Source organism: Catharus ustulatus, chromosome 27 (genome assembly GCF_009819885.2).
Source record: "Catharus ustulatus isolate bCatUst1 chromosome 27, bCatUst1.pri.v2, whole genome shotgun sequence".
NCBI lineage: Eukaryota > Metazoa > Chordata > Aves > Passeriformes > Turdidae > Catharus > Catharus ustulatus.
The window spans coordinates 4,740,341-4,764,886 of record NC_046247.1 but is presented as its reverse complement, the minus strand read 5'-3'; the positions used below and the strand labels follow the sequence as shown (position 1 = coordinate 4,764,886).

The following is a 24,546-nucleotide window of genomic DNA, read 5'->3' as shown; positions in this document are numbered from 1 at the left end:
TCATCCCTCGCGGTGAGGAGGACGCAGAACCTCCGGGCCCCGTCCGCTGTCCGCGGGGCGGCCTCTGCTCCCAGCCGGTCTGAGGGGCGACCCCGACCCCGGCACTCCGCCACAACCCCCTCACGTCCCCTCGCCACAGCGCCCCCTGCCGGACAGAGCCGCACGGCATGCCGGGACTTGTAGTCCCCACCGCCCCAGCGCACCCCCTTCCGCTGGCGAAGGGAAACTACCACCCCCAGCGTGCCGCGCGCGGCGCCGCCATCCCGCCGAGCCCCCGCTCCCCTCCTGCCGCACCGTGGGGCAGGGGGCCGAAGGCTGCGGGACGGGACATTCTGGGACACAACATCCCGGGACGAGGCGGGACGGGGTGGAGCGGGAAGGGACAGCCCGAGACGCGACACCCCGGGGCGGCGGGGCCGGGCCCTGCAGCTGGCGGAGGCGCGGGGGCGGTGCTCCCGACGGCAGCCGTGACTTCCTGTGACGGCCCATTTCCTGGTCGGATGGGGCCGGCGGCGGGCGGCGGCGGGGTCGGTCCCTGTCCCTGACGGGCTCGGTGGCCGCCGGTGACGCCGTCAGGCAGCGATGCAGGCCCCGGGCCCTGCCGGCAGCCGGCCCCCGCCGTGACCCGGTGGGGCTGCGCACGCCGGCCCCGCGGGGCGCATGGAGGCATCGGCCGCCCTTTGCGAGGTACCGAGCGGGGTCCCTGCGGGTCGGTGCTCACGGAGGGGCCCGCGGGGGTAGCGCCACGATCCTGTTATCCCCTGTGGTTTTGCAGGTGTGAGTCCCCGGGGGACAGCGCGGCTCGGCCCCGCCAGGCGAGCGGCCCTGGGCCCCGCTCAGCGGCCGCGGCAGGAGCCAGCAGGGGCTCGGGACCTGACACCGGCATCGCGCCCACCGCCGCCTCCTGAGACATGAAGAAGTTTTTCGACTCGCGCCGGGAGCAGGGCGGCTCCGGGCCCGGCTCGGGCACCAGCGGCGGCGGCGGCGGCAGCAGCGGCCCGGGCAGCGGCTACATCGGCCGAGTCTTCAGCATCGGCCGGCACCAGGTCACTGTGGACGAGGTGCTGGCGGAAGGTGAGATCTCGGTGCCTTTCTGAGCGCTTGATGTATGCTGCTTTTTCCTTTCCCGTTCCCTCCCCACGCTGAAAGGGAGGCCTTGAGTTGTACCGGGCACCTAGCCTTCTCCTTGACCCCCAGATTCCTGAATATTTCGTTGTCCTTGACAGAATCGCAGTCCAGTGGTGTATGTAAGCTGACGTGTCTGGTCTTCCCATCTAAATCCGGTGTGGGTTTGCTGGATTTGGGTTTTTTTTTTTTTTTTGGTGATGCTTTAGAAATTGGGGGATTTTCAGAAATCAATTATTTCCCGCTTCTCCTGCATTGGGAGTTAAAAAAATCAAAATAAACACCCAAACCAAAATTGTCAAATATTTTGGTGCAGAAATCTGTAAATAAAGAAAGCAGTGTCCTTTACTTTTAAACTTTCTTCAGCTGTTACCTCCTTTCCTGCCTCAAGCAGAGAGGATTAAAACACTGGAGTAAATTCCTGTAGCTGTGTTATGCACATAGGTAGGCTGAGCAGGACTGGCTGTGACCTGGGATGAAGGATTTCTCTGTGTGCAGGGTTTCTGCAAGGGCAAGTGGTGATCCCAATTGCTTTTTTTTTTTCCCTTTTTCCTAAATAAGACAGTTAGAGATCAAAAAATGAATCCTGGGGGTTATAGAATCCATGATGTGTGCAGGCCTTTTGGTGCAGCAAGCTGCTGGTGGCATTTGTTTATTTGTAACCAGCTCTGCTGCTTGAACTACCATTTTACATTTCATTTGTTGGGGCTGTAAGGAACCTCCTGAACGTCTTTGGCTGGTAACCTTAGCCTCGACCTTCAGAGAGATCTTGGCCTCCTTAGACCTGCTCCTGGTCCCTCCTGCGCAGCATCCTGGGCACATTTAGTCGAAACAGTGTTTTGTTTTGATGGTGAAGGGGAGGGGAGCTGCTGGGAGAGAGCTGAGTGGGAGGACCTGTGTTGGCTTTTACAGAAAGAGCCCTAAAATGGAAAAGGGACTCTGTGTATGCTGCCTGTGTTCAGATTTGTAAGAATTCATCACGGTGTACAAGAAAATAGGGCTGTGACTGTTTTTTAGATTTGATTTCTGTTGTGTTCTCTTGAGAGGAGCACCAAAACCTGGCTTCTAGCTAGCAACTATAGTGTTTGGGTTTTTTTCTGGAAACTTGCAGTATAGGTTTGCTTGGACTGATATTTCCAAGGCCCTTTTGGCCCTGGAAGTTTAGGACCTACATGAGCTAAACTTGAGAAGCTGTCAGAGTCTCTTTTTAATACAGGATGGCCTCATCCTGGTAACATGGGAAGGCAGAGGCTTTTTTTGCTGATGAGTAATCTGCTGGCAGGTTCTGCCCTGTGCTGACAGCCCTGGGAAGCGACGCTGTGTGTCACCAAGCTGTGTGTCACCGGGCTCTCCTGCTCAGGGCTGAGCTGTAGCAGAGGTGGAGGTGGGAGCACAGATTGCCTGGCAGGGAAGAGCCTCCCTTCCCTGCCTCTCTGTCCTGGGGGAGCTGCTTCTTCTGAGAGCTTTTCCCTGCAGCTCCTGGTTTCTTGGCTGGCCTGTGGGATGGAGCATGGCCTGCAGCTCTGGGCTCCTTGCAGGCAGGCTGAGCACTTCTGTGAAACAGGTGCCATGTTCTGTTCCTGTGAGGCAGAGGGAGTTCTGGTGAAAGGTGCTGCCCAGGTTATCTCCCTCACAGCCAGACTCTGCTGTGGGCAGTCTGGAATCTCTCTGCCTGCAGAGTGAATCCTCCCAGGGGACAAGAGCAAGTTGGTGTGTTGGTTTGCAGCTTGTCACCTTTTGTTGGGAGCAGTGAAAGTGCTGTTTCCTCTGTGGGAAAGTTGGGCCAGCTGGGGAGCAGTGTGGTTCAAAAGTGCTGCAGCTCTGCATGCCCCTTGCCGAGTGTGCTGGTAAACAGCCTCTTCTCCCTGACTCAGCTGGAGACCTGGAGAGCTCGTGGGCAGTGAGGTCCCTGTGCTCCTGACGTCTGAAACCTCTGGGAAACCTCTCTGTATCTGCAGTGGTGTTTCAGCAGTGCTGAAAAGGCAGCTCGTGGCTATTTCTGCTAAAAAGAAAAGTCCCCTGGGAAGCACTTTGTAGGAGGAGTATCCTGTCTGGGAAGGAAGGACCTCTAATCCCCATTTCTTTACGAGGAAGTGGGGAGGCCTGTGTTTAGGTGCAGCATGTGAAACATGAAAAAAAAAAAGAGGTGTAAAAGTGACTTAAAAGAGAGAATTGATGAAGTGATGAATGATGTGAAAGAGACTTGAATTGAACCAGAACTTTTGGAATTGAAGTGTTGGGGTTTGCCTCTGTCTGCCAGAGCTGTGCCTGGTCACCCTGAATTCTGCTGAGCAACCCTGCTGACAAGGAGTGTGCCCTGGTTGCAGTACTGTCTGTGCCAGATGGCAAACGGCTCCATGTGCCTCTGGGCTCTTGTGTAGATCCCCAAAAATACCTGCTGTGGTTAGGTGCACCCCCCACCCCTGAAAAATAGTTCTGTCTGAATACTTGCCTTCCTGGGCAGGGAGGAACATCCCTTCCTTTTGGAAGGCAGTCGATGGAAATAGTATAGAAGGTATTTCAGGGGTTGGTTGTGGTGCTACGATACTGGTGAATTTTATTAACAAGGTGTTAAAATAGGTGATTCCTACTTGAGTCTTTGTAGCTGTCCTGCTCTAATCCATGTAATGGCACAAATAATCTCTTGAAAAATTCCCCTCAAAGTTTGCACAAGGATTATCTGTGGTGGGAAGGCAGTGCTGCTGGCCCTGGGGGTCTGCAGGGCCAGGTTTAAAGTCCCACAGTGCCCCAGTATGGGTTGAGGGGTGTTGTGGCTGGTTTTGAGGTGAGTGGTGTTTCACAGAGCTGAAGTGAATGCCCAGGAGCTCTTGCAGTGTGAGCCTGAGTGAAGCTGCTGTCTTGCTGTTTTCTTTATGAAATAAAACAAATCAGTGTTGGACCAAATCAGGTACTGCTCTTTGTTTCTGCCTGTGTGTAGGAGAAAAACCAAAACAACAAAAATCCACCCCAGAACTCTAGGGAGGTTGGTGTCTCTCTGATGGGGATTAAAGCAACAGAAACATTGAGAAGGATGGGGCCATAAATGAGGAATTTGCTAGGGAGTTTGAGAGGGATTGCCCTGGTGTCCCATTTTTGAGGGCCTCTGTGTTTTGTGTGGCTCTGTACTCACAATGTGAGAGAGTGCTGAGCTGACCCGAGGTGTGTAAACATTGATGGGGCATGTGTTTGAGCACGGTTTTGTTTGTCTTGTTCTGCTTCTAGTAAAAGCTACAGGCTGTGTTTCTGCAGGTTGATGAAGGGTTACTTTTAAAATTAGTTGTACTTTTTTGAAGGTCTTTTTCTCCTTAAAGTGTGTAAGTAAGGGATTCAGGTTTAATGATTATTGGATATCTCACTGAAGTTTTTCAGGTATGTGTTGTTTCAAAAGCATTTAATAGTTGGTATTACAAAGTCACAAAATCATCTTATGTTTGCTAGCTGTATTTTTTCCTCTGTTTTGAAAAGGGGGACATTATGGGATTCATCATGACTTCCCTTAGCAGACCTGCAGTGCATGTAGGAAGCAGCTGGGAGAGGCTGTGAATGCCCAGCCCATGCCTGGTGGGGTGGGGGTTCCCTGAGCTGCCCAGTGCTGTGGCTGGCCTGAGTGTGGAGGGTTTGTGCTGACCCCTGCCCTGCTCACCCTTGGCACCTCCTTTCCCTGCAGCACCATGACTTGAAGTCATTGAAAATACACATGAGCTTCTTCTGAAATAATTTCACTTGAAAGCAAACCCCATCTGAGGTACATTTTGCAGATTTATATGATCTTCAATCCAATTCCAGTGTGGTTGGGTTCAAGGCATTGCTTTGAAGTGTGTTTTGTGAGATACTGCTTTCTACTTCAACCAGGGGCCAGCTGCTAATCAGCTGACCAGTGACATTTGGATTAGGAATTAAACTGATTCTCCTCTTGGAATGGGACATGTGATTTTTATTTTTTCTTTTTTTCCCTGTTGCTTTTTCTGTGTTTCTTGTGAGGCAGAACATGTACTCTGCATTCTGCTCTGACAGGTAGGATGTTTGATTCTGTGTTCTAGCAGTCTGTTTTTCTGAGAGTAGAAGCCAGAGGAACTTGTGAAGAATCATCCCAGGAGAGTTACTTGGTAAATGTTGAGGTATCCCAAGTGTTTTGGTGCTTTTAGCACAGCTTTTGCTGGGACAGTGTGTGCTGTGTCCTGAGATGTAATCAGGGAGGAAAAGGAGGTATTAGTGGATTTAAGTGTGTAAGAAGTTGTGTAGGCCAGAGACTGGCCTGGCCTGGCCTGGCTTGTGGGCTTTGTGCAGCTTCTCACAGAAGGGGTCTGGGTTGTGCCCAGAGAGGTTGGTTTCTGATGGAACAGCTGTGGTAAGAGCTGGTTTAAAGGCAGTGTTAGCCCAGCACAAGCCATCATCCCGGGAAGGAACCTTCCATGTTAAACCAAAAGAGTTTCTGTTTCAAGCAGTCCTGCTATGAAGTTGTTAGTTTGTGTAAGAAAACTCAGTTTTGGGATTCTGGCTGGGGTTTTTACATAGTTTAACTCTCCATCTGGGGTCCTGCAGAAGTGTTCTAGTAGTTATAAAGGAACAGGTTGCTAACCTCTGGTTGCATGTGCACTGCCATAATGTTTTTATTGTGGCGTGGCCCTTCTTCCCTTTGTGCAGGAGCTTGTCAGCAGCTTGAGGAGAGCAGGTGGGAAGTTATAAATGTGGTGAAGACAAGCTGGAATCCACTCTGGATTTAGCACTTCTTGGCTTCCAAGAAGGAGCACCTGCATTTATCATGGCTAATAAGGGGTGAGGACTGGCTAGGTGCTGCACACTTGTGTTGGGACTGGGAGCTGCTTCCCTTGAAGGTGACTTTTTTCAGTGTAAATGTTCTGGGCAGGCTGAGGCTGTGCCCATTGGAAAGGCAGCATGCCAGCTGCAGGGCTGGTGCTGCTTCTCTGGAAAGTCACAACCAATTTGCCTTCACTTGTGCTAAGTGTTTACTTGTGTTCTACATGTAGGAGACAGGAAGTCTCTGAGGAGAACATGACATAAGCAAAGTTGGTTTATGGAGGAGTTATCTTCTGATAACAAGAGGTAACTAAGTTTCCCAGGAAGGGGTTCTGGCTTCCTTGGGTGAGGAAAGCACAGGATGTCCTTATGGTGGTATCATGCTGGAAGCAAACCTCCTTTTTTTTTGAGATACTGGCTGCTGTACTTCTTGAGAGTGGGAACAATACTGACAGTGATTTACAAGCACAAGGAAAAGACTTGGAAAGGCTTAAGTGAGGCACTGCAAGGCAATTCTCATTTGTGGCTTTTTGTCATTATGGAAACTTTCTCCTTTTGTAAGAGGTCCAGGAATTGCCACTAAATGAAATGAAGGTTATTGTTAGCTGTCCACAGTGTGATGCAGCAGAGTGAAACAGAGGGGAGCTGCTGCAGCTCCTCTAATGTGAGGAGCTCTCGCTATCCCGAGTATCTGAGCCCTGGCACAGTCTGTGAATGTGTCCTTCCACTCCTTTTAGGGCTGCTGGGAACTCAGATAGGGAGGTGAAGCAATGCAGAGCATGTGTGGCCAAGTCAGGAATTGATCTCTGGCCTTCCAGATTGGGTGCTTTAATTGCAGTCTGTGTTTCCTGTCAAGTGCTGCCTCTCTGTGATTTCAGTGAATGTGCTCTTGGCACACGTGTGATTTGGGTGTAAATTCATGCTTGTTCTGTGGCAGAACCCCTGCTGACACCAGCACCCTGGGCCATGTGGTGCAGGATTGGATTAAGGACATTTTTGGAACAAGATGCTCACAGCATCTGGTTTGCTTCATGATTTTGCAGAAACAAATTACGTATCAGTGATGGGTGATCTCATAGATTAAAAATAAAAGAATCCATCAACAGCTGAGTTTCCTGAGCAGGGATTTGCGTGTGCATCCCCCCACAGCTGAGCTGGAAGCTGGCTGGTGCTGTGGTTAGGGCAGGTAGAGCTGATCTTCATTCACTGTTAGTCACACACCAGTTTCTCTTCCCATTAGGTGATCATAGGCCTGTGTTAGGGGGCCTCAAAATGTGCCTGTGTGAACTTAAAAAGCAATTTGACAAGATGCTCTCAGGAGTGTGAGAGCAAAATGCAAGATCTGAGGCTCTCTAATTGCACAGCTGTTGTTCAGGTATCATTTTAGCTTGCCTCTCCTTCTGTAAGCAAAGTGATGCTTGCAGGGCTGATGTGTGCTTTTGCTGCACAAATGGCAGCAGTAAAATAAACTCAGGCTTGTCTCAAAGATGTGCACTGTGCTCCATGAGGACATGATGTGCTTGGTTCCTGTGGCTGTCACTGAACATCAGTCTCTCTTCAAGGCAGCAGAGCAAGCAGGAGGATCCCTTGATTTGGTGTGTTATACATGTTTTTGTAACTTCACTGCTATTCCCAGGTTGTATAGGGGTGCTAGTCAGATGTTTATGAGAGTGGTGCAAAATTTGGACTTTCAAAGTGGTTTGAAATACTTAAAAGGAGGAGAAGAAATCAGTGCTGATGTGAGAAGCGCAGAAATTGAGACCTTTCACTTCATGTGCCTTCTCTGCATGACCTACCTGCTAATTCACTGTTACTTCAGTTACCTGTTGTGACCCTCTGAAGGATTAATGTTTTCTGACTTGGGAAGTGCTTCGGCCATAAAGACCTCTCTGGCACTGAGCTGCTTCTTGGGAGGAGGGAGCTGGATCGATGGGAAATCCTCACTTATAGCTGCAGTGTGGCCACATGAAGGTTATTTATGGCTGCTGCTGGCCCAGGGCTCTGCTGTAATGACTCTTCATGACCATTGGCAAGAAGTGTTTATTACCAGGGGTATGCAGATGGCTGGTGGCATGAGCAATACCCTGAGACTGTTAAAAAAAACACTCTCTGGAGTTGGAAGGATCTGTGAAAGCACCTGTGTGTGTGCAGGGACTCAAGTGCTGCCACACTTGCCTTTTCATCCGGCTGATGAGATCCTGATGGTTCTTATGTTTGTGGCTTTTATTGACAGTGTTTGTAAGGAAATAAATGCATCACAGAACCCTGATATGTGGCTTGTGGGGTGGCAGAGGATGGTGGAGGCATATGTGGCAGAGAGAAGGGAAGGGGGCAGTACGGGCAGGTCACACTGGCCTGTGATCCTTGGGCACATATTTCTGAGAACAAATCTACTGAATATCAGAGCCTTTCTTTCAGCCTTTACCTGTTGCTTTTGAGTCAGCAGATGTATTTGGATATGTGAATATGAGTTTGCCCTTCTGTTTCTATACTCCATTACCAGTTGTAGTTTGAGCCTGAGTTCTGCTCTCTGGAGAACACAAAGACTCTGTGTGTGAGGTGTCACACAACCTGTGGTTCTGTGCCTGTTCCTCTCTGCAGAGCAGACAAACAGATGGTGGCAGGGAGGCTTATAAAATTATTTTACAAATGAGAAGCTGAAGCCCATGAAGATGAAGCTATTTGATAAGGGCTGTGTAGGAGAGCAGGGACAGTCTTGTATTAAATGCAAATATAACTCCTTGCCTGGTGTTTTAATCACAGGGTCGTTAATATTCATGTCACCATAGTACCCAGGAACTTTTATCATGGACCAGGGCTCTGTGTCACATAATGCAAATGTAGAACAAAGCCTGTCCCTGCTCCTTGGAGATTCCTGGCCCTTCCTTGTGCCTGCTGATTGCTTGGTACCAGAATATACTCGTGTGCTTGCTGTTCAGAGAGAGGGTGTGAGGTATGAGCAGCTGTGATGGTACAGTTGATTGTTGGGTAAGAGTTGACACACTGGATCTTCTGGAGATCTGATAGCATTTAGAGAAACACACAAACTCAGCCTTGCTCACCCAGCTTTCAGCAAAACATGACAGGATTAAATGTATTGGATTTTTTAAAAAATTAAAATGACTCTATTTTTGAAGACAGATGCTTGTATTCTACCTTTTGCTTTTGCTTTAAACTTAGCATAGAAGCCCTTATACTGTACCTTTGAAAGCTTTTCTGCAACTGATGCATTTAGTGATATATTTATTATTTAAGTTGGGATATAAATAAATAAAACAGTCCTTTAAGTTCGTTTGAAGTGATGAATTCAATCCCCAGTGGTTACAGGCTTGGTGAGTAATAGTCACAAGACTGCAGGTTCTGGACCCCTGCAACTGTTCCTGTTCCTAGGCATCTGAGAAATGAACAGACAAATAGTTCATACCTCTCCCTCTTCACCTGTGTGTGTGTGTAAATCTCAAAGCCTTGTTTCATGTAGAGCTGATATTTTTCCCCATTAAATGTTGAATGTTGGATACTTTGTGCTCCTGGCTGTACCTGGGGGTTTGAATTCCCTGAGACCTGCCTGGTGGCGTAGTGGATACCTCTCTTCATGCTTGGCATGTACTCAGGAATTGAAAGGTTCATTGCTGTCTTCAGGGGTGGATTAGCATATGCCCTCCAGAGGAATGGGATGTGTCTTTGAGTTTTCCTGTTACTCAGGGAGGTGGCACTTCAGTGGCCTAAGGGTTCCTGTAACCTGTAGTTACACAGGTACCCATAACCTGTAGTTATCTGGCATTCCTGGAAAGGTTGAACTCTGGACTCGTGGGTTTAAGGAGAGGAAGCTGATTGGAGAGAAGCCTCCATACACTGCTGTGAGCTTGGGCTCTTCCAGGAATGTATGTAGTGAAGTTCTGCTTGTGGCTCTCCTGCTTCTGCTCTCAGGAGGTGTCTGGGTGCTGCTCTAGAAATCAAAATTCCTAAATGCCTGACTTGTCTGTTGCCATGAGCTGTCCTGGATCCTTGCATAATTGCTTCCCAAATGGAGTCTGCTGTTACCATGACACTTCTTCATGGCCTCTCTGCCTGGCCCTTGCAAGCCAGTCCAGTTAAGGACCAGTCCCAGCCCTGGCCTTCATCTTGCTTTCTGCCACATCTACACCTCCAGCTACAGCCTGCTCTCTGCTCGACTAGTTTTGCTTTTTTCTCTCCTCTTCTGCCGATTTGTGGCTTCCTTGCCTTTCCAGTGAAGCTTTTCAGCTGCCTGCAGTTGCTGCAGCTTCTTGCTGGCTTTGCAGTTCCAGTCGTGTTCACTCAGAGCCCGTCATGCTCTGCAGCATGTTGATACCAGTGCTAATTTCACTTGGAGATGAACAAAGGCTCAGATGCTATTAGCAGCTGCTGGGAATAATAGCAGCTGAAATGTGCTTTTTAAAGGGCTGACTGATAACTAAACAAATGATTCTTTTAATTCTTCTTTAAGCTGTGAGTTATTAATGACCCATTAATTTTTATTTTTTTTCAGGCTTACAGTGGAAGTTCAAGGACTAAAATTATTACAATAGAAAGGGACTGAGTCTGCCTTGCCAAGTAATCTATTTGGAGGCAACGTGGCTTGCTGCATAGTAATAAAACACTGTTCTATCAGCTTTGGTTTTCCAAGTCTGCCTGTCAGGGAGTAATGGAGTGGATGCACAGGGCTGTGCAGCAAAGCACATGCCCAGCAAATCTACCCATGTGAACACCTAAATGTGCTTCCTGCTGTGACAGCCAGTGCACTTCCATCGCCTCCAGTGAGCTGCTGTTTGTTATGAAATTGCTGCCACATATACTGCAAATAGTGGGATACTTTAATACCCCTGAATTGGGCTGTCTGGGCTGTGCTCTTGGAGTGCCAAGCTACTGGTGCCCTTGGACTGGAGCTTCTGACAAGAGTGTGGATTTAATGCACGGCCTGGATATTGCCCACTGGTTATTTTAGGCTTCTAAAATGCTGTCGCATAGCAGAGATTAATTTCCTTCCCCTCCTTTCTCTGCTGTGTTGTGATTTACAGCTTCCTCTTTTGTCCTTCTCCATGGACCTGGCCTGGGAGTTGCAGGAGGATTGTGTGGGGAGTGAGGTGTCTCCTAATGTGTCTGTAATGAGATGGAGTCCTGAAAAGTACAAAGTAATGAAGCTGAATGGTTTTAAATCAGCTCCATCAAAATAAACCCCCAGAGAAGTGACAAGAAGCAGTTGTGCTTTTCCCATGTCATCCATGCAGAGAGGATGCCTCTAACTATATAATTATTTTGTGTCTGTTTGCCATTGTGAGCATCATAACTGATAGACTGAATGTTCATTGTCAAAACTGCTACAAGCCCTAGACACCCAGTCTTGCTCCTCTAAAGTCAGGAGAGGTAAAGGCTGTGCTGGTGTTGTGTGAGGTTCCTGGTTATATTATTTTGCACAGTTCAGGCACTCCTGGCTGGGGCTGCCACACCAACATTAACGATGGTGATGTCCTGTCTATTTAAAAGGAGAGGGTGGAGCTTGTAAATCTAAATCTGTCTTGTCATGGCCTAGATATTGCAGCAGTGACACTAAGCAAGGGCCCTATAATTATGTTGGTATTATTGGATAATCACATTAGGATTCTCAGCTATGGTAAATCTGTAGGACTGACTATGGCCCTGCTTTCCTCTGGCTGGGAGACTGACCCATGAACTCTCTGTAAGCTTAAGGCTTTTTTTTTTACCTGGGGAGAAGTCCTTTGCTCAGATGTGCTCGATGTTCTATTAAGGGTTTCCCGGTGGTATTTAAAGCCTGAAGCTCGAGCAGTGTTGCAACTGGAGCTGCTGCTTTCTGGAGTTGGAAGTGAGAAGGGTTTGTGATAAGCAGGGCTTTGCCTGGCTATTCTGCTCTCTTGGAAGCAGACCTTTGCCCTGGTAATGGGTGTTGTCTGGACTCTGGAGGCATCTTTGAAGCAGCTTGTTTGGTTTTTTCCCCCTTTTCTTTCTGCCTCCCACTGAATCCCAGTTGCATTTTGTGTGGGCATCGGGCTGACGCAGATGCCGGGCTTTCCGTGCCTCGAGAATTCGCTCAGTGTGAGGCTGCTCAGGGATTTCTGCTGGCCAGCCACGGAGGCTCCTCGGCCTGCTGCTTCCATGTGGAAACTGTTGTTTGCGTGCAGATTGACTTTGTGCAGATCAGCTTCTTCCCAGCTCAAATGTGAGCTGTGTGGAGAATTTCTAGCTGCTTAAAATGGTTATTAGAGGAAGGACAGTGTCTGACTTCGGGAGCTGTGGAGGTGCAGGGCTGTATCTCTTTGCTATGGACTGTGTGGAACAGTGAGTTGCCCTGCTCAGAGCTGCTGTTGTCGTGAATATGAACTGGGTGAGCACAGAATCCACCTCAGTTTCCCAGTGCTGCTTTCCTCTGGCTGGAGGATGAAGCCTGGAAGCCCCAGCATTTGCTGGAGGAAACTGTGTGCATGCTCTGCAGGGAGGGAAGGGGAGCTGGTGATTTGCCCAGCAAAGCTTGAATATTCTTCAAGAGTTTGTCCTATGCCAGGAAGATTCTGTCCTTGGCTGGCTTGACACACCACCTGTATCTGTGTCTCTTGTGTAGTTTCTTCAACTGAAGTATCACTAGAAATACTCACAAAATAGCTGCATTTCCTGTATGTTCACTTTAGCTCTAAGCTCTCCTGACTTTTTACAGTTGTAACTGTTACAATCTTCTTTAGCGTATGTTCAGCATTAAATTCCTGATCTTGTTGCAAAAATACCTTCTTAGTAAATTTTCCGTCTGGGGAGATGCAGGATTCTGCTGATTCTCCTGATACTGTGCATGTTTCAGGTTTCCTGTCATCAAATACTCTATGTCCTCTATGCTTTACCTAGGTGCTGTCTAGTTTCCCTGCAGTTCTGGAGCTCTGATTGCCTCCTACAGCCACTTAAAATGATCAGAACAGGTTTGAAATTTGAGTTACTGTGACCATGGCTCCTTATACAGACAAAGCTCTTTCAGCTGGAGTTAGTGGTGTGCCCTTTCTTTTTTTGCCCTCAAGATAAAACTTAAATGTTCAGACTGTTTAATTGGCAGTTGATGTTTCAAGATGTGATTTGATAAGTTTCCCAGAGCAGTTCTATCTCCACTCCAGGATAAAACCTTTTAAAATGCTGTTTAGGGGCAGTGGAAACAGCCCAAAGGAACAGACAAAGCCACAGCTGAAAGCTTAGTGCACCACCCAGAATGTGCACTGATTTTTGTTTGGTTTTAGTGTGTTTAACTCCCTATAGAGGTGAGTATGGCGAGGTCAGGCCTTGAGAACTGGATCTCTGCTCTTGGAGATGAGCATGGGGAGCTTCCCAGGGACTGTGATGGAAGGAAGTGTAGTGCAGTGTTTTCTGCAGTCTCATTTGCTTTGTAGCTTTCAGGCCTGCATGCACTGTGAGGAGGACTCATATTGGTGGTTCAGAGCTGAAGGAGAGCAGCACTGGTCAGAGCCCTCCTGTCTGCCCTGCACAGACCAGTGGTTTGTGTTCCTGGTATGCAGAGCTCCTTGAAATAGCTTGCTCCAAATACTGCTCTGGGAGGTGCTGGGACAGACTTTTAGGTTGAAGCAGTCCCTTAAACTTGGCACTGTTATGCATTAGGTAAGTCAAGGGACTTAAAAAAATCCAACAAAAACCAGCTAAGTAAAGCTTGTTATTTCATTTGAGGTAGAAAATCTCGGCTGAGAGAGGCCCTGTTTAATTTAGTGTTATTATCTGCTCTTCTCAGCTGGGGAAGCTGTTGGCTGGGGTTGAGGGTTTGTTTTGTTCTTGTTCAGAGTTGGACTCTTGTTTATAACACACATGTACACGAGCACATGCACTGTTTACAGGCATTTGGGTGTAGTCAGACCAGGAGATCCACATTCAGGCCCTCCTGGAGCTGTTGTTGTGTGTGTGGCGTGTCCTGAGTGTCACCTCTGTCCCCACTGCCACCTTCAGACAGTTGTGCAGGTACCACTTACATCTGTGGGTCTGTATGTGAACCTGGGGCTGAGCATACCATGTCAGTGCTTTGTGCTGACTGTTGACACAGTTTAGCCCAGGTACAGAAAATTCTGTTTTTTTAGCCTGGGTTATGGGGAGCAAACACTGGTTTTGTCCATGTACTCCTGCCAGGTGATGCAGGCCTGTGCCTTGAAACAGACTGTGTGTTTTCTGTACCTGCAGCTTGAGGGTGAATAATCTTCACTTATGTGGATATAAAATGGCATGTAAATACCCTACTGTAACCAGAGGATTATGAAATTGGGGGGAGAGTGAGTCACAGGCGCTAATTAAATCCCAAACCCCAAGTGTCATGTCTCTTCAATATGTAGTACTAAAACAACAAAATACAAACACAAAGGAGAGCATTAGTACAACCACCACTACTTTGCATCCTTCTAGTTGTCTTGTGCTGGATCATCTGGAAAAGAGTCTGGATAGCATCCTTCCAGTCACCCAGGAGGCTGTGGAGAAAAGATGGGTTGGAGCTACACTAGTCTGTAAGGGAAACACTTGAGGTGGAAATCCAGTGTAGATTTTGGTGAGACTTCTGGTGGTGACAGGGTGACAACACCCAGGAATAAATTGCTGCAGAGCATGTGGGGAGTAGAGTGGTGAAAGAACAGGTTAGAAGAGGGATGGTGGGCAGTGTCAGTCCTGCCTGAGAGAGGCTGAGTTGGGTAAGATCCTTTCTGGTACCTGCCAGTGCTGGGAAGCCTGTAAAAATATTTCTTCCAGTTGGTAACATGTTCTGCTATGGCTAAAGTGTCAGGAGAGGGTGAACCTTCAGTCCCATCCTGTTGGGATGACTTGTTGCTGTCGCTTACTAGGAGACCCCTGTGGTTTGAAGGGCCTGCTCTGAGCTGGGACCACCTATCCTTTTTAACACCATGGCTTGAAGGACAGAGAGATTACTTGCAAATTGCTTGTGTTTCTGACTGTCTCTGTCCAAAGGAAGGGTAAGCAGAGATGATGTTCCCAGTTGAACTCAGTAAATCATGGATTGTACCGGTGTTGTCTTTACTTCCTTTGGTATTTTCATGATCTTGGCTATTACAGCCCTGATGCAAAGTTTGCTTTGTTACCATGCTTTCAGAATCCTGCCTCAAATGATGTTTAAAACAAAATGAGGGAGTTGTATTTTTCTGTAAAGATGTTAATGCTGACACACTGTGACTTTAAAGGTGTTGCAGATGCTTCATAAAGCAGAAAAATCAATGTGCAGTGATCCTGTTCATTCCAACCCCTTGTTATGTATCACAGTAGAACACTTCACAATGCTGCCTCTGGTTTGTGGGCACGTTTGGTAATTACAAGGAATAATACTGGAACAGAAGGCTTAATTTGGAGTGAAATATCCTGTCCTGGAAACAGAGAGTCTAAAGTGATGCAAAAGTGGCATAAAAATGGGGAAAATGGGATTTGAAATGGTGTGTTTCCAGCAGGTATGTGCAGCAATACTCTCCTGCTGGGCAGTGAAAGAGTGGAATAAAGGCAGCAGAAAGAATACATTGGTGCAGATTAATAGCCACAAAAATAGCACTGTAATCCTAATGCAAATCATAGGGAGCTATTATTGAAATAAAAAGCCCATATTAAAATATGCCAGCAAATATTTACTTGTGTGGAGGGTCACACCAGGTCATGATACAAGGCAGGATCAGTAGGAGTGTTTTCCTTGGCTCTCCTCCCTGTCACTGCTGGGTTTGTGGGACAGTGTGGTGCTTTTTACAGGAGCTGCTGAGGAGCCTCCTCGAGGCTCCTGCTGTGGTCCCAGTGGCACTTCCTAGAAGTCCCAGGAGGGTGTTTGGGAGGTCTCTGCAACTCAGCAACCCCAGTGTGCTCTGAGGACAGGATCACAGGACACCTTTTTGCCTGTCCTACAGATGAGTAACTTGTCCATCTTCATCCTGGGTGTGCAGGGTGGGGAACCAGGTTTAGGGGTATCCCTTCAGCTTTGCTGAAAGCTGGCCACGAGAGCTGCAGGGGAGCAGCACTGGCACATGGTGAGCTTTTCCCTGGTATGCTTGCAGAACTCTGCTGAGTCTGGCTGTTGTCTGAAATAATTGCAGATTGTTGTATTGTTTAACTTGGGCCAAACTGTTTTCTTTGGCCTTTTTTCTATGTGGTGACCCCACTTTTTAAGTGACTCTAGAGCTGAGGTTTGCTGTAGCCATCTCTGTCTCTGGAAAAAATGCTCAAAAACATTGGTGTTGTAAGATCAAGAAGCACATCATACATAGAATAGTTTGGGTTGAAAGAAGTGGCTGTTGTATATACACAATTGGGGAAAACTTCTCTTTTTTTTTTTTTTTTTTTTTTTTTTTTTTGACTGAATATTGTTCCAGTTAGAGGAGCCAGAGATGCAGGATGGCTTCCTCAGCACAACAGTAGAGAGAAAATGGTTCTGGTGTTGCCAGGTGATGTTGTCCAGTGATGGGTAATGTGCAATGTCAGTGTGATAGCTGCCTGTGGCTGTGACTGGGGGAAAAACATTCCTGTGTTTTAGTAAAGCTTTGGAAATGGTGAGCTGGAAACACCCATGCAAGAGAGTCACTGTGGTTTTCCTGTAGCTAGATCACAGCATCCTCACTGTGGGGAAAAAACCAAAACCTGAGGGAGCCTGTGCTTGTACTTAGGAAGGAAGGTAAATGCCAAGGAAGTTCTTCTGGCTGGTGAGATAAGGCAAAATATGACATAATTCTTGATGGATAAGGATCAGTAAGTATTGGAATTGTGCAAATGGAGTGGCTTTGTGCCTGGTTCAGCAGAGCACTTAATTTTAAGTGCCTGCTGGTACAGCTGGAGCTTAAAATGCCTTGCTGGCTGTCCCTGAAGGCTGAATGTTCCCAGGGCAGTTCTGGGGACATCTGAGCAGCACTTGGCTTCCCCTCAGCTGCAGTGCTGAAGCACAGTGGGCTGTCTGCACACAAAGCATTGGGGGGGATGAGATGAAGCTAAAATACACCTAGATGAGAACAATTCAGTGGAAAACCATGTCTTGTTTGTCTGTCTCAGAAAAGAATTTCACCACTGAGGAATAAGAGTTTTTAGTGGTATCCACAATGTTTATCAGGAGCTATGGTAATTCCAGGTATTGTTACTTTCTTTGTGGAAGGATGATGGAGAAAATCCAAAACAAAACAGTGATTTTAAAAAAAATTTCTTTTTGAGAGTGGAAATTGGTGACTTGGCTGTTTCAAGCCCAATGATTTGAGTGCCTTAACTGAGAAGAGGAGTGATTCTTCCTCAAACCCAGCATAGCCTCAACAAAAAACGAGGGATGTGATTGGAGTAAAATCCTGACAGTGTTTTCAGAGGGGGGAGACACATCCATGGAGTTGTTTTTGCAGCTGCTATTGCAGAGTTCAGGTGTGCAGCTGGTAGGTCGTGGAGCTGTGTGTCTCCTGTGCTCCTGGACAAGCAGCACTCTTGTCTCTGGGAGGAATGCTGTGCAGGATTTTAGGAAGAGGTTCTGTCTAATTGTGTTTGGATGAGACAGTTACTGTTTTGTCAGTGTAGCTGCTGTTTCTGGCAGAGGCTGTTGGATCAGCCTAACTGGGCAGCACAGAAATGCAGTGTTTTGGTCTTGGGAGCACTGGGGGCTCGTGGACATGCCTTTGGTCCTGCAGAGTCCGTGAAATCCAGCCTGTTTTTCTGTGTGTGCACAGGGCAGAGTCCAGCCTTGTTCCTGGACTATAATTAGCACAGATGAACTGGTCTGTTGAGTTGGGGCTTCAAACACTGTCTGGCTACAGCTGAACTTGCTTTATTTTTTCTAGCATAGACAAAACATGGTGGGATTCTTGGGCTGTTCTGTGCAGGGCCAGGGCTTGAACTTGGGTGATCCTTTTGAGTGTCTCCACTTCAGGATATGCTGTGATCTATGAAAACAGGCTTTTCCTGGGTGTTGTCTGGCAGGCACAACACCTGCCTGTGGATGTGCCTTGTTTTCCTCTCTGCTGTTCCAGGTTACCTGTGGGGGGAAGGTCTGGAGCTGGGCTGAGGAGGTGGTGCTGTGTGATGGTACAGGTGTGGTACTGGTATAGGAAGGAGGTTCTCAGGACAAGACATTTGGGGTGGTTTCCCTGGCACCCTCCAGTGGTGCCATCCCAGAAGGATCAGGTGGGTCTGTGGAGGGTGAGGGGTGGTGTCCAGAGCTCACCTGGTTTGTGTCACCCCAGTGAAAGGCAGCTCTGGAAGTGCTGGTCCCCAGGGGGTGAGGGAAGGAGCCCATCTCACTGTGGGTCTTCCCCACCATAACATCTGTGGGTGCAAATTCTGTGCAGCAGCAAGGCTGTGCTTGGTTGCAGGTTGGCATTGCTGCCTGCTGTGGCTTGCTGGCTGCAAGAGGATTCCAGGCTTGCAATCCCTGTGAATCCCTTAAACTCAGCACAGTGCTCTCTCCTTACCTTGCAGGAGCTCAGAGGGATCACGTGCAGCTCTGTGCAGCTGCTCTTACCTAGTTTAGAAGTGCTTGCCTGGCTGTGAGGAGTTCTGCATCCTGCTGAAATTACAGAAGGGCTGAAAACATAAGTGCCTGAGCTGGCAGCTGGCCGGTGCCCTGACACAAACCTGCATGGAAAATTGCTTTGGCATCTGTATTGACTGGAGATAATTGGAACTTCCCAGTATTTTTTCAGCTTGTCCTAAAACCTCTTAGCAAGAACAACAGTCAGGCAGCAGTGTGTAGTATGATAACCATGTTTCCATGCTGTTGAGGCAGGCCTAAAATGCCAAAGAGACACAAAAAAAGAAACTCCTGTAGCTGGTGGTGGCTCTAAGCTGATGGTGATCCCAGTGCTGGCTCTGTGCTGCCTGCTCACCAATATTAATATGTCTTCAGGATGAACACAGAAATAACTTCTCGTGAGTTAGAATGGGAGTAATATTTTAGCTTCTGCTGGCTGGTGTGGGAAGAGAGTTGAATTTCCTTCAGAACCTTAAATCACAGGCACACGTGCAGGGGAAAATTGTCCTCTGAGGTGACTCTCAGGCTTAGCTCTTGCTTTTGTCCCTTCTGGTGCTTGCAAGTCGTTGGATTTATTTATTCTGTTGCGCTGGTTTTGTGCCTTTTGCTTTCCACACGTGTACTGGAAAAGAGGCTTTACCAGCAGACACACGGGGATGTTCCTGGTGCCTGGAATACTTTGCCTCTAAGCTGTGCCTGTGTTTGACCCACCCTCCCTGGCCACCTGTAGCACAGGCTCCTGAGCTGACCTTGGCTGCTGGGAGCTGCTCAGGTCATGGGATGATCATCATTATGTTGGAGCTGGCAGTGCCTGGCTGTTGTCTTGCTGTTCTCTGAGTAGTAGTAAATGGTCTTGTAATGTGCATCTGGCAGGGCTTCACCATAATTGCTTATAAATTTGTCTTTGATCTGTTTCCTTTCAACCTTACCCAGATTTAGCTAAGTTGGGGGTTGGACTTGAATAATGAGGGAGAAATTGGTTGTGGTCTGGAGCTCTGGAAGCTGAAAGCCCTTGAGGCTGAGGAAGTGCTGGTGGTGGTGTAGATGTACAGTGGGCAAGGAGGAAGGGTTAACCAGCTGCCAGCAGTTCAAAGATCAGCTAAGTGTATGATTTTCAGCATGGTGCTGACTGTGAAGAACAGAGTTCAGATGGGTGACATGTGGGCAAAGCCTGGCTGTGGAGTGGGCAGTGAGCAGGCAGGGCTGCAGCCCATGGGAGACACATGAGGGCCCCTCCTTTCCTGGAAGTGCTGGTGAAGGGGAGCTCTGAAGTCCATCCCAAGGTGCTGGATAAGCAGTGCTGGCTGCAGCCCAGGTGCTGCATAGCTCAGTCCCTCCTGGGCTGTTGTGGGCTGGCTGATGCTGCCAAGGGACACTTGGCCATCTGCTGGGTCCTGCTGTCCCTCTGCCCTCACAGCTGAGCTGTGTTTGCTCTGCAAACATTGCTGCTTCTCAGGGGCCTGAGTGGCACAGCTCCTTCTGAATTTGATGGCCATAATTGCCAGTAAAAAGGGTTATAAGAGGGGGAAGAAAAATCAGTGCAATGCTGTGTTACTCTTTTTCCACAGCCACCCTTTGGGCTAAAGAGTCACAGCGGGATGTGTGGATTTGTTCTCCAAAAACGAGACAAATGCAGCTGGGGAGAACAATAAGGCTACTGCTGTGGGGTCAGAAGCTTTAAAAAAATACTTGTAATTTGAGATCCTCAACTTGAAGCAGCTTCAGGGAGAGAGTCAGGGTTATTTTTGGGTCTGAACTGAGCACTGTGCATGGAGGCCCCTCCAGAGCTGCGAGGGGGTTTGAGCAGCCATGATTTGCTGCATCTCAGGGCATGTCCCAGTTTTCTGAATTTGAGTGTCCATTTTGCAGCCTGGGTGTAGTTTTCAAGACCTTTAGTTGAAGCCTTAATGCTGATTTTTTTGGTGGGGTTTTCTTGTAGGGGGGAAAGGGAGGAGGAGTGGGTTGTTTTGTTTTGTTTTGTTTCTTCTTTCTGTTGCGTGTTCCTGCTGTGTCTCTGAGGCTGCTTCTAAAAGTCAGTGGGGCTTCCTTGGAAACCCTGCTCTAGTTCCTGTGGCAAACTGTGCTGTGTGAAACTGAGGGGGTTTGCCTGCCAAGAGAGAATCCTGCTGAGCAGTTCCCGTGCTGGCAGGTGTGTTACCTGTGTGTGTAACTCCTGTGTCGAGCTGGAAGAGGAGCTGTAATGTCATAAAAGCCTTTGAAACAAACAGGGAGAGTTGTACATGAAACACTGCAGTGTTGTCTGGTTATTTGCTTTTTCATTCTCTTCTGGTCAGTAAATTTTACCCAAGTGTGGCTTTGTCACATGAGGCATGACTGGGGCAACCCGTGCCGGTACTGAGTAACTGTGAGGCACAAACGTGTCCCTGGAGCTGTGTGTGCTGGGGGTCTGGTGGTTAATGGGATTCACCAAAGGGCTCAGACTTGGAAAAGGGGAGTTCTTTGGGATGTCACTTGAGTTCTGTGGTGTGTAACTGCTGCTCCCCTTGTAGTGGCACTTCTGAAGACACGTAACTCACTTGTGAGCTGGGCTCTTGAGTCCTTGAACATGAAAGAAATGTGTGCAGTGTGAGGAGAGCAGGTGAGGTGCTGTTGGGTAGTGGCATCAGCAGTGTCATTGTGCCTCCCTTTTCACCAGTGTGCAGCACTTCTGGCTGCTTCGATCTGTGCCACTCTGCCCAGATTAATTCTGATCTCTGGATCCAGGTGTGAAACTTTTAATGCCTCTACCTCCATCCTCCATCAATTTCCTATTTCTGCCAGGACTGCAAATGTAAACCTGTGTATTTGGATGGAGAGCTGACAGAGATGAAAGGCTTTCATCTGAAACAAGTCAGTTTATCCTGGGAGTCCTGACTTTACTAATAGCAATGACCACAGAATGAATTGTGGGTTTTTCCCTTGTTCTTCTGTCCTGATTTAAAAGCATTAACATCAAACCACATGTGGTAGATGTTTCTTCTGCTTCTTGTACAATCAGCTTTGTAATGTAACTTAGATGCTTCAAAGTTGCAGAGCCTTTTAAGTTTAGGCCTTTGGTGGTTCAGTGGGTGATCTGTAGCTCTGATTTCTGTCCAAGGCAGTGTTGCTGTTCTTCGCCTTTTTTCTCCATAATGGGAATTAATGGAGCAATGAGGGACTGTCTGGCAGGACCAGGAACTAATGTAATTGCTTGTTTTTATGGAGATGTTAGGTGTTAACTTCATTGCCATTAACTGAAGATTACCCCCTTGGATCCCTTTTAGTTCCTAGAGGTAACTGTCCAGGCAGAGCTGGGAGCTCTGGAGATGGGCATGGGGGAGGAGCATTCCACTAGGGTGGTGGGAGCTGCTCAGTGCCCTCCCTCTTCTGCTGTACTCCCCTGGCAGGGACAGGGTTGGGAGCAAAGGCAAAGAGGTTTCTTGTTAATGAACAGGTGATTTTGTGTCTTTTATAGGTGGCTTTGCAATCGTGTTCCTGGTGAGGACAAGCAATGGGGTGAAGTGTGCCCTGAAGAGGATGTATGTCAATAACGAGTATGACCTGCAGGTCTGCAAGAGGGAGATCCAGATCATGGTGAGTCCCTGCTCTGTCTCTGTGCTGGGCCCCCAGGCTGGAATGCAGGGGGGTGGGAGCCTGGTCACCTTCTGCTTGTGAACTCCATGGCATCAGGTCACAAACTGCATTTTCCTTGTGAAAATGACTTGTGTGGAAAGACCTGAGCTCTGGAGTTGTGTGAAAATCTAGTACAGAACTATTTCAAAAGTTCTGTGCAGTGGACAAGGAAAACCTGGTACCTGAAAAAAGCCCAGGGAATTCCAGGAAAATGAGGGAAAAACTACATGGCTTAATGGGAAAAGGAAGATGGCCTGAAGATGTGAGCATGGCTGGGGGTGTTGGAATTTGGAGTCTCACAATCTTCAACTGAGATCTCGAGTCCTCAGCCTTTTAAACTTGATGAGAAAAGGCTGATGATTGTGATATCCCTGAACTGAAATCAGTGCATGAATGGCAGATCTCCATCCTGAGATAAATCTGTATCACATCATCTTCTAATCCTTTTGGTCAGGATCAAGGTTGTCTCTGCATTGGTGAGGTTGGTAGCTTAAAACAGTATTTGTGGGGTAGCTGCTGCCAGGGCTTCTGAAATATAAAGCATTTGTAATAAGCTCTGGGATGTAGATTATTGGACACAAGGGTTTATATGATGGGATAGCTATTTTTAATTGCTGTTTTTAAACTTAGGTTCTCTAAACAAAGAGAAAATGGAGATGATCCAGATAGATTTTCCTAATCTTGTTTGCAGCATGGTAAACATGGGAAGTGCCGCTTTTGAAGTTGTATTCAAAGATACTGATGAGCATTTAGAGCAGCTGCCAGGTGGGGAAAGAAATATGAAATCCTTATTTTGTGAATTTACCACATGAGGTACAGGTTTGGGGTAAATAATCGTCATATCATAAACTCCTACCTGTTGCAATTCTGTGTGTGATTTCTGAAGTAGCTTGTAATTAGTGAACTGCTGTAGTTTATGATAGTGCAGGGAAGCTTTGGGCTTGGTTTCCTCATGGCTACGAGGGAAAAGGTGAGATTAGATCTCACATCAAAGGTTTAGTTGTGCTCACAAAGTTTGTTTACTTGGGTTTCTCTTGTCTCCATGTCTTTGGTGCCTTTGGAATGGTGGCTCCTGGACAGTAAGAGTGAGGAGTGTCCTTCTCACCTGGCAGGGTTGCTTGCTCCTGGACTGCATCTTGTCCCAGGCATTTGTTTCCTGAAGAACCAGTGCATCCCTAAAAGGAAATGTTTATTTATTTTCCAGCTTTTCTACAATAAGGAATTATTTTACACTTAACTGCAGTTTTTACAGCCCTACAGTGTTACAGCAGAATGTGCCCAGCAGAACCTTGATTTCCTTTACTGGTGAAGCTGAGTATCAAACTGGGCTGGCTGTCCCAAAGAAACCATTTTCTCCTGCAGTTTAGCATGTGTTTCCATAGCAGGGCCTTGGAACTTGATGATCTTTAAGGTCCCTTCCAACCCAAACCTGTCTGATTCTGTGACAAATTGTTGATATGAGAACTTTTGCTTTAATCTGTTCAGTTAATTAAAATAAAGCACTTCTAAAAGCAAGGTTAAAATTTATTTTGTTATTTTTGGGTTTTTTTGAGCATGTGAAGATTTGAGATATGTTTTGTCAGCAGAAGAGTTGGAAGGGGATGAGACAAGTAAAGCCCAAAGTCCTGCATGGCCACTGCCACCCCCTGCCCTCCTGTAGTGGAGAAGCAGCTCCTGGGGCTTCGCCTGAGCCACCTCAGGGAATGTGTCAAAACCTGGACCAGACCTGAAAAAGTTAATTCATCAGGTTGGCTGTTTCTCTGCTGTTTGTCTCAGATTCTTCTATAAGGGAAAACAGGTAGAGACAGATCTCAGGTTTGCTCAAACCCTGAGTGACAATTAATCCGAAGTGACAGGAGCTTGTGCAGTGCGGAGGAACCAGCTGAAAACGCTGCTCACTCTGTATAGGTGTTCCATGGTGAGAATTTGCCTGGTCCATGGTGAGAATTTGCCTGGTCCATGGTGTGAATTTGGCTGGTCCATGGTGTGAATTTGCCTGTCTGTCTTGCAGCGGGATTTGTCTGGCCACAAGAACATTGTGGGCTACATCGACTCCAGCATCAACTCTGTCAGCAGTGGGGACGTGTGGGAAGTGCTGATCCTCATGGACTTCTGCAGGGGTGAGTGGGGCTGTGCTGGTCAGGGGTGGGTTTGTCCTTCTGTGCTTACAGGAAACTTGCACAACATCTTCCTTTTGAAAAAAGAGCTGTCCCTAAGCTGCCAGGAAGCTGAGCTGAGCAAAGCCAGCATTAGGGCTGGAGAAGTGGCTGTCCCATGAGGCTTTGTTGACTCTACTAACGGGATTGGTACCATCTTTGCTGCTTGGTCCCCTTTGTTGTGAAGGAGAACCCCTAAATACATCTTGCTGTTGTTTTTAGAATGGTCCACACAAGAAGTGGCTCCTCTTAAAGCTACCAGGAATATAATTTTTCTTCACCTCAGTCTCATTGCAAACTTTGTTCCACATCAGCCTGGCTTAGGGTTGTTCTGGAAGAAGCATGAAATGGATAATGGGAAGCCAAAAAGGATTACTCTTACCTCTGACCTTTTTGCTTGGCTGTCTGTAGCCAGAC

At 47.7% G+C, this 24,546-nt stretch overlaps 1 protein-coding gene across 2 annotated transcripts in view; it reads left to right on the top strand.

Moving 5' to 3' along the window:
- Window positions 1-801: 801 nt before the first annotated feature.
- AAK1 (AP2 associated kinase 1) overlaps window positions 802-24,546 on the top strand; it is a 58,822-nt gene continuing 35,077 nt past the window's right edge. For both annotated transcript variants that reach the window (XM_033081339.2, XM_033081338.2), the window contains exons 1-3: window positions 802-1,074; window positions 21,816-21,934; window positions 23,985-24,093. In XM_033081339.2, coding sequence (XP_032937230.1) covers window positions 912-1,074; window positions 21,816-21,934; window positions 23,985-24,093 — 391 coding nt within the window. In that variant the 5' untranslated portion in view covers window positions 802-911. The remainder of the gene's footprint in view (window positions 1,075-21,815; window positions 21,935-23,984; window positions 24,094-24,546) is intronic.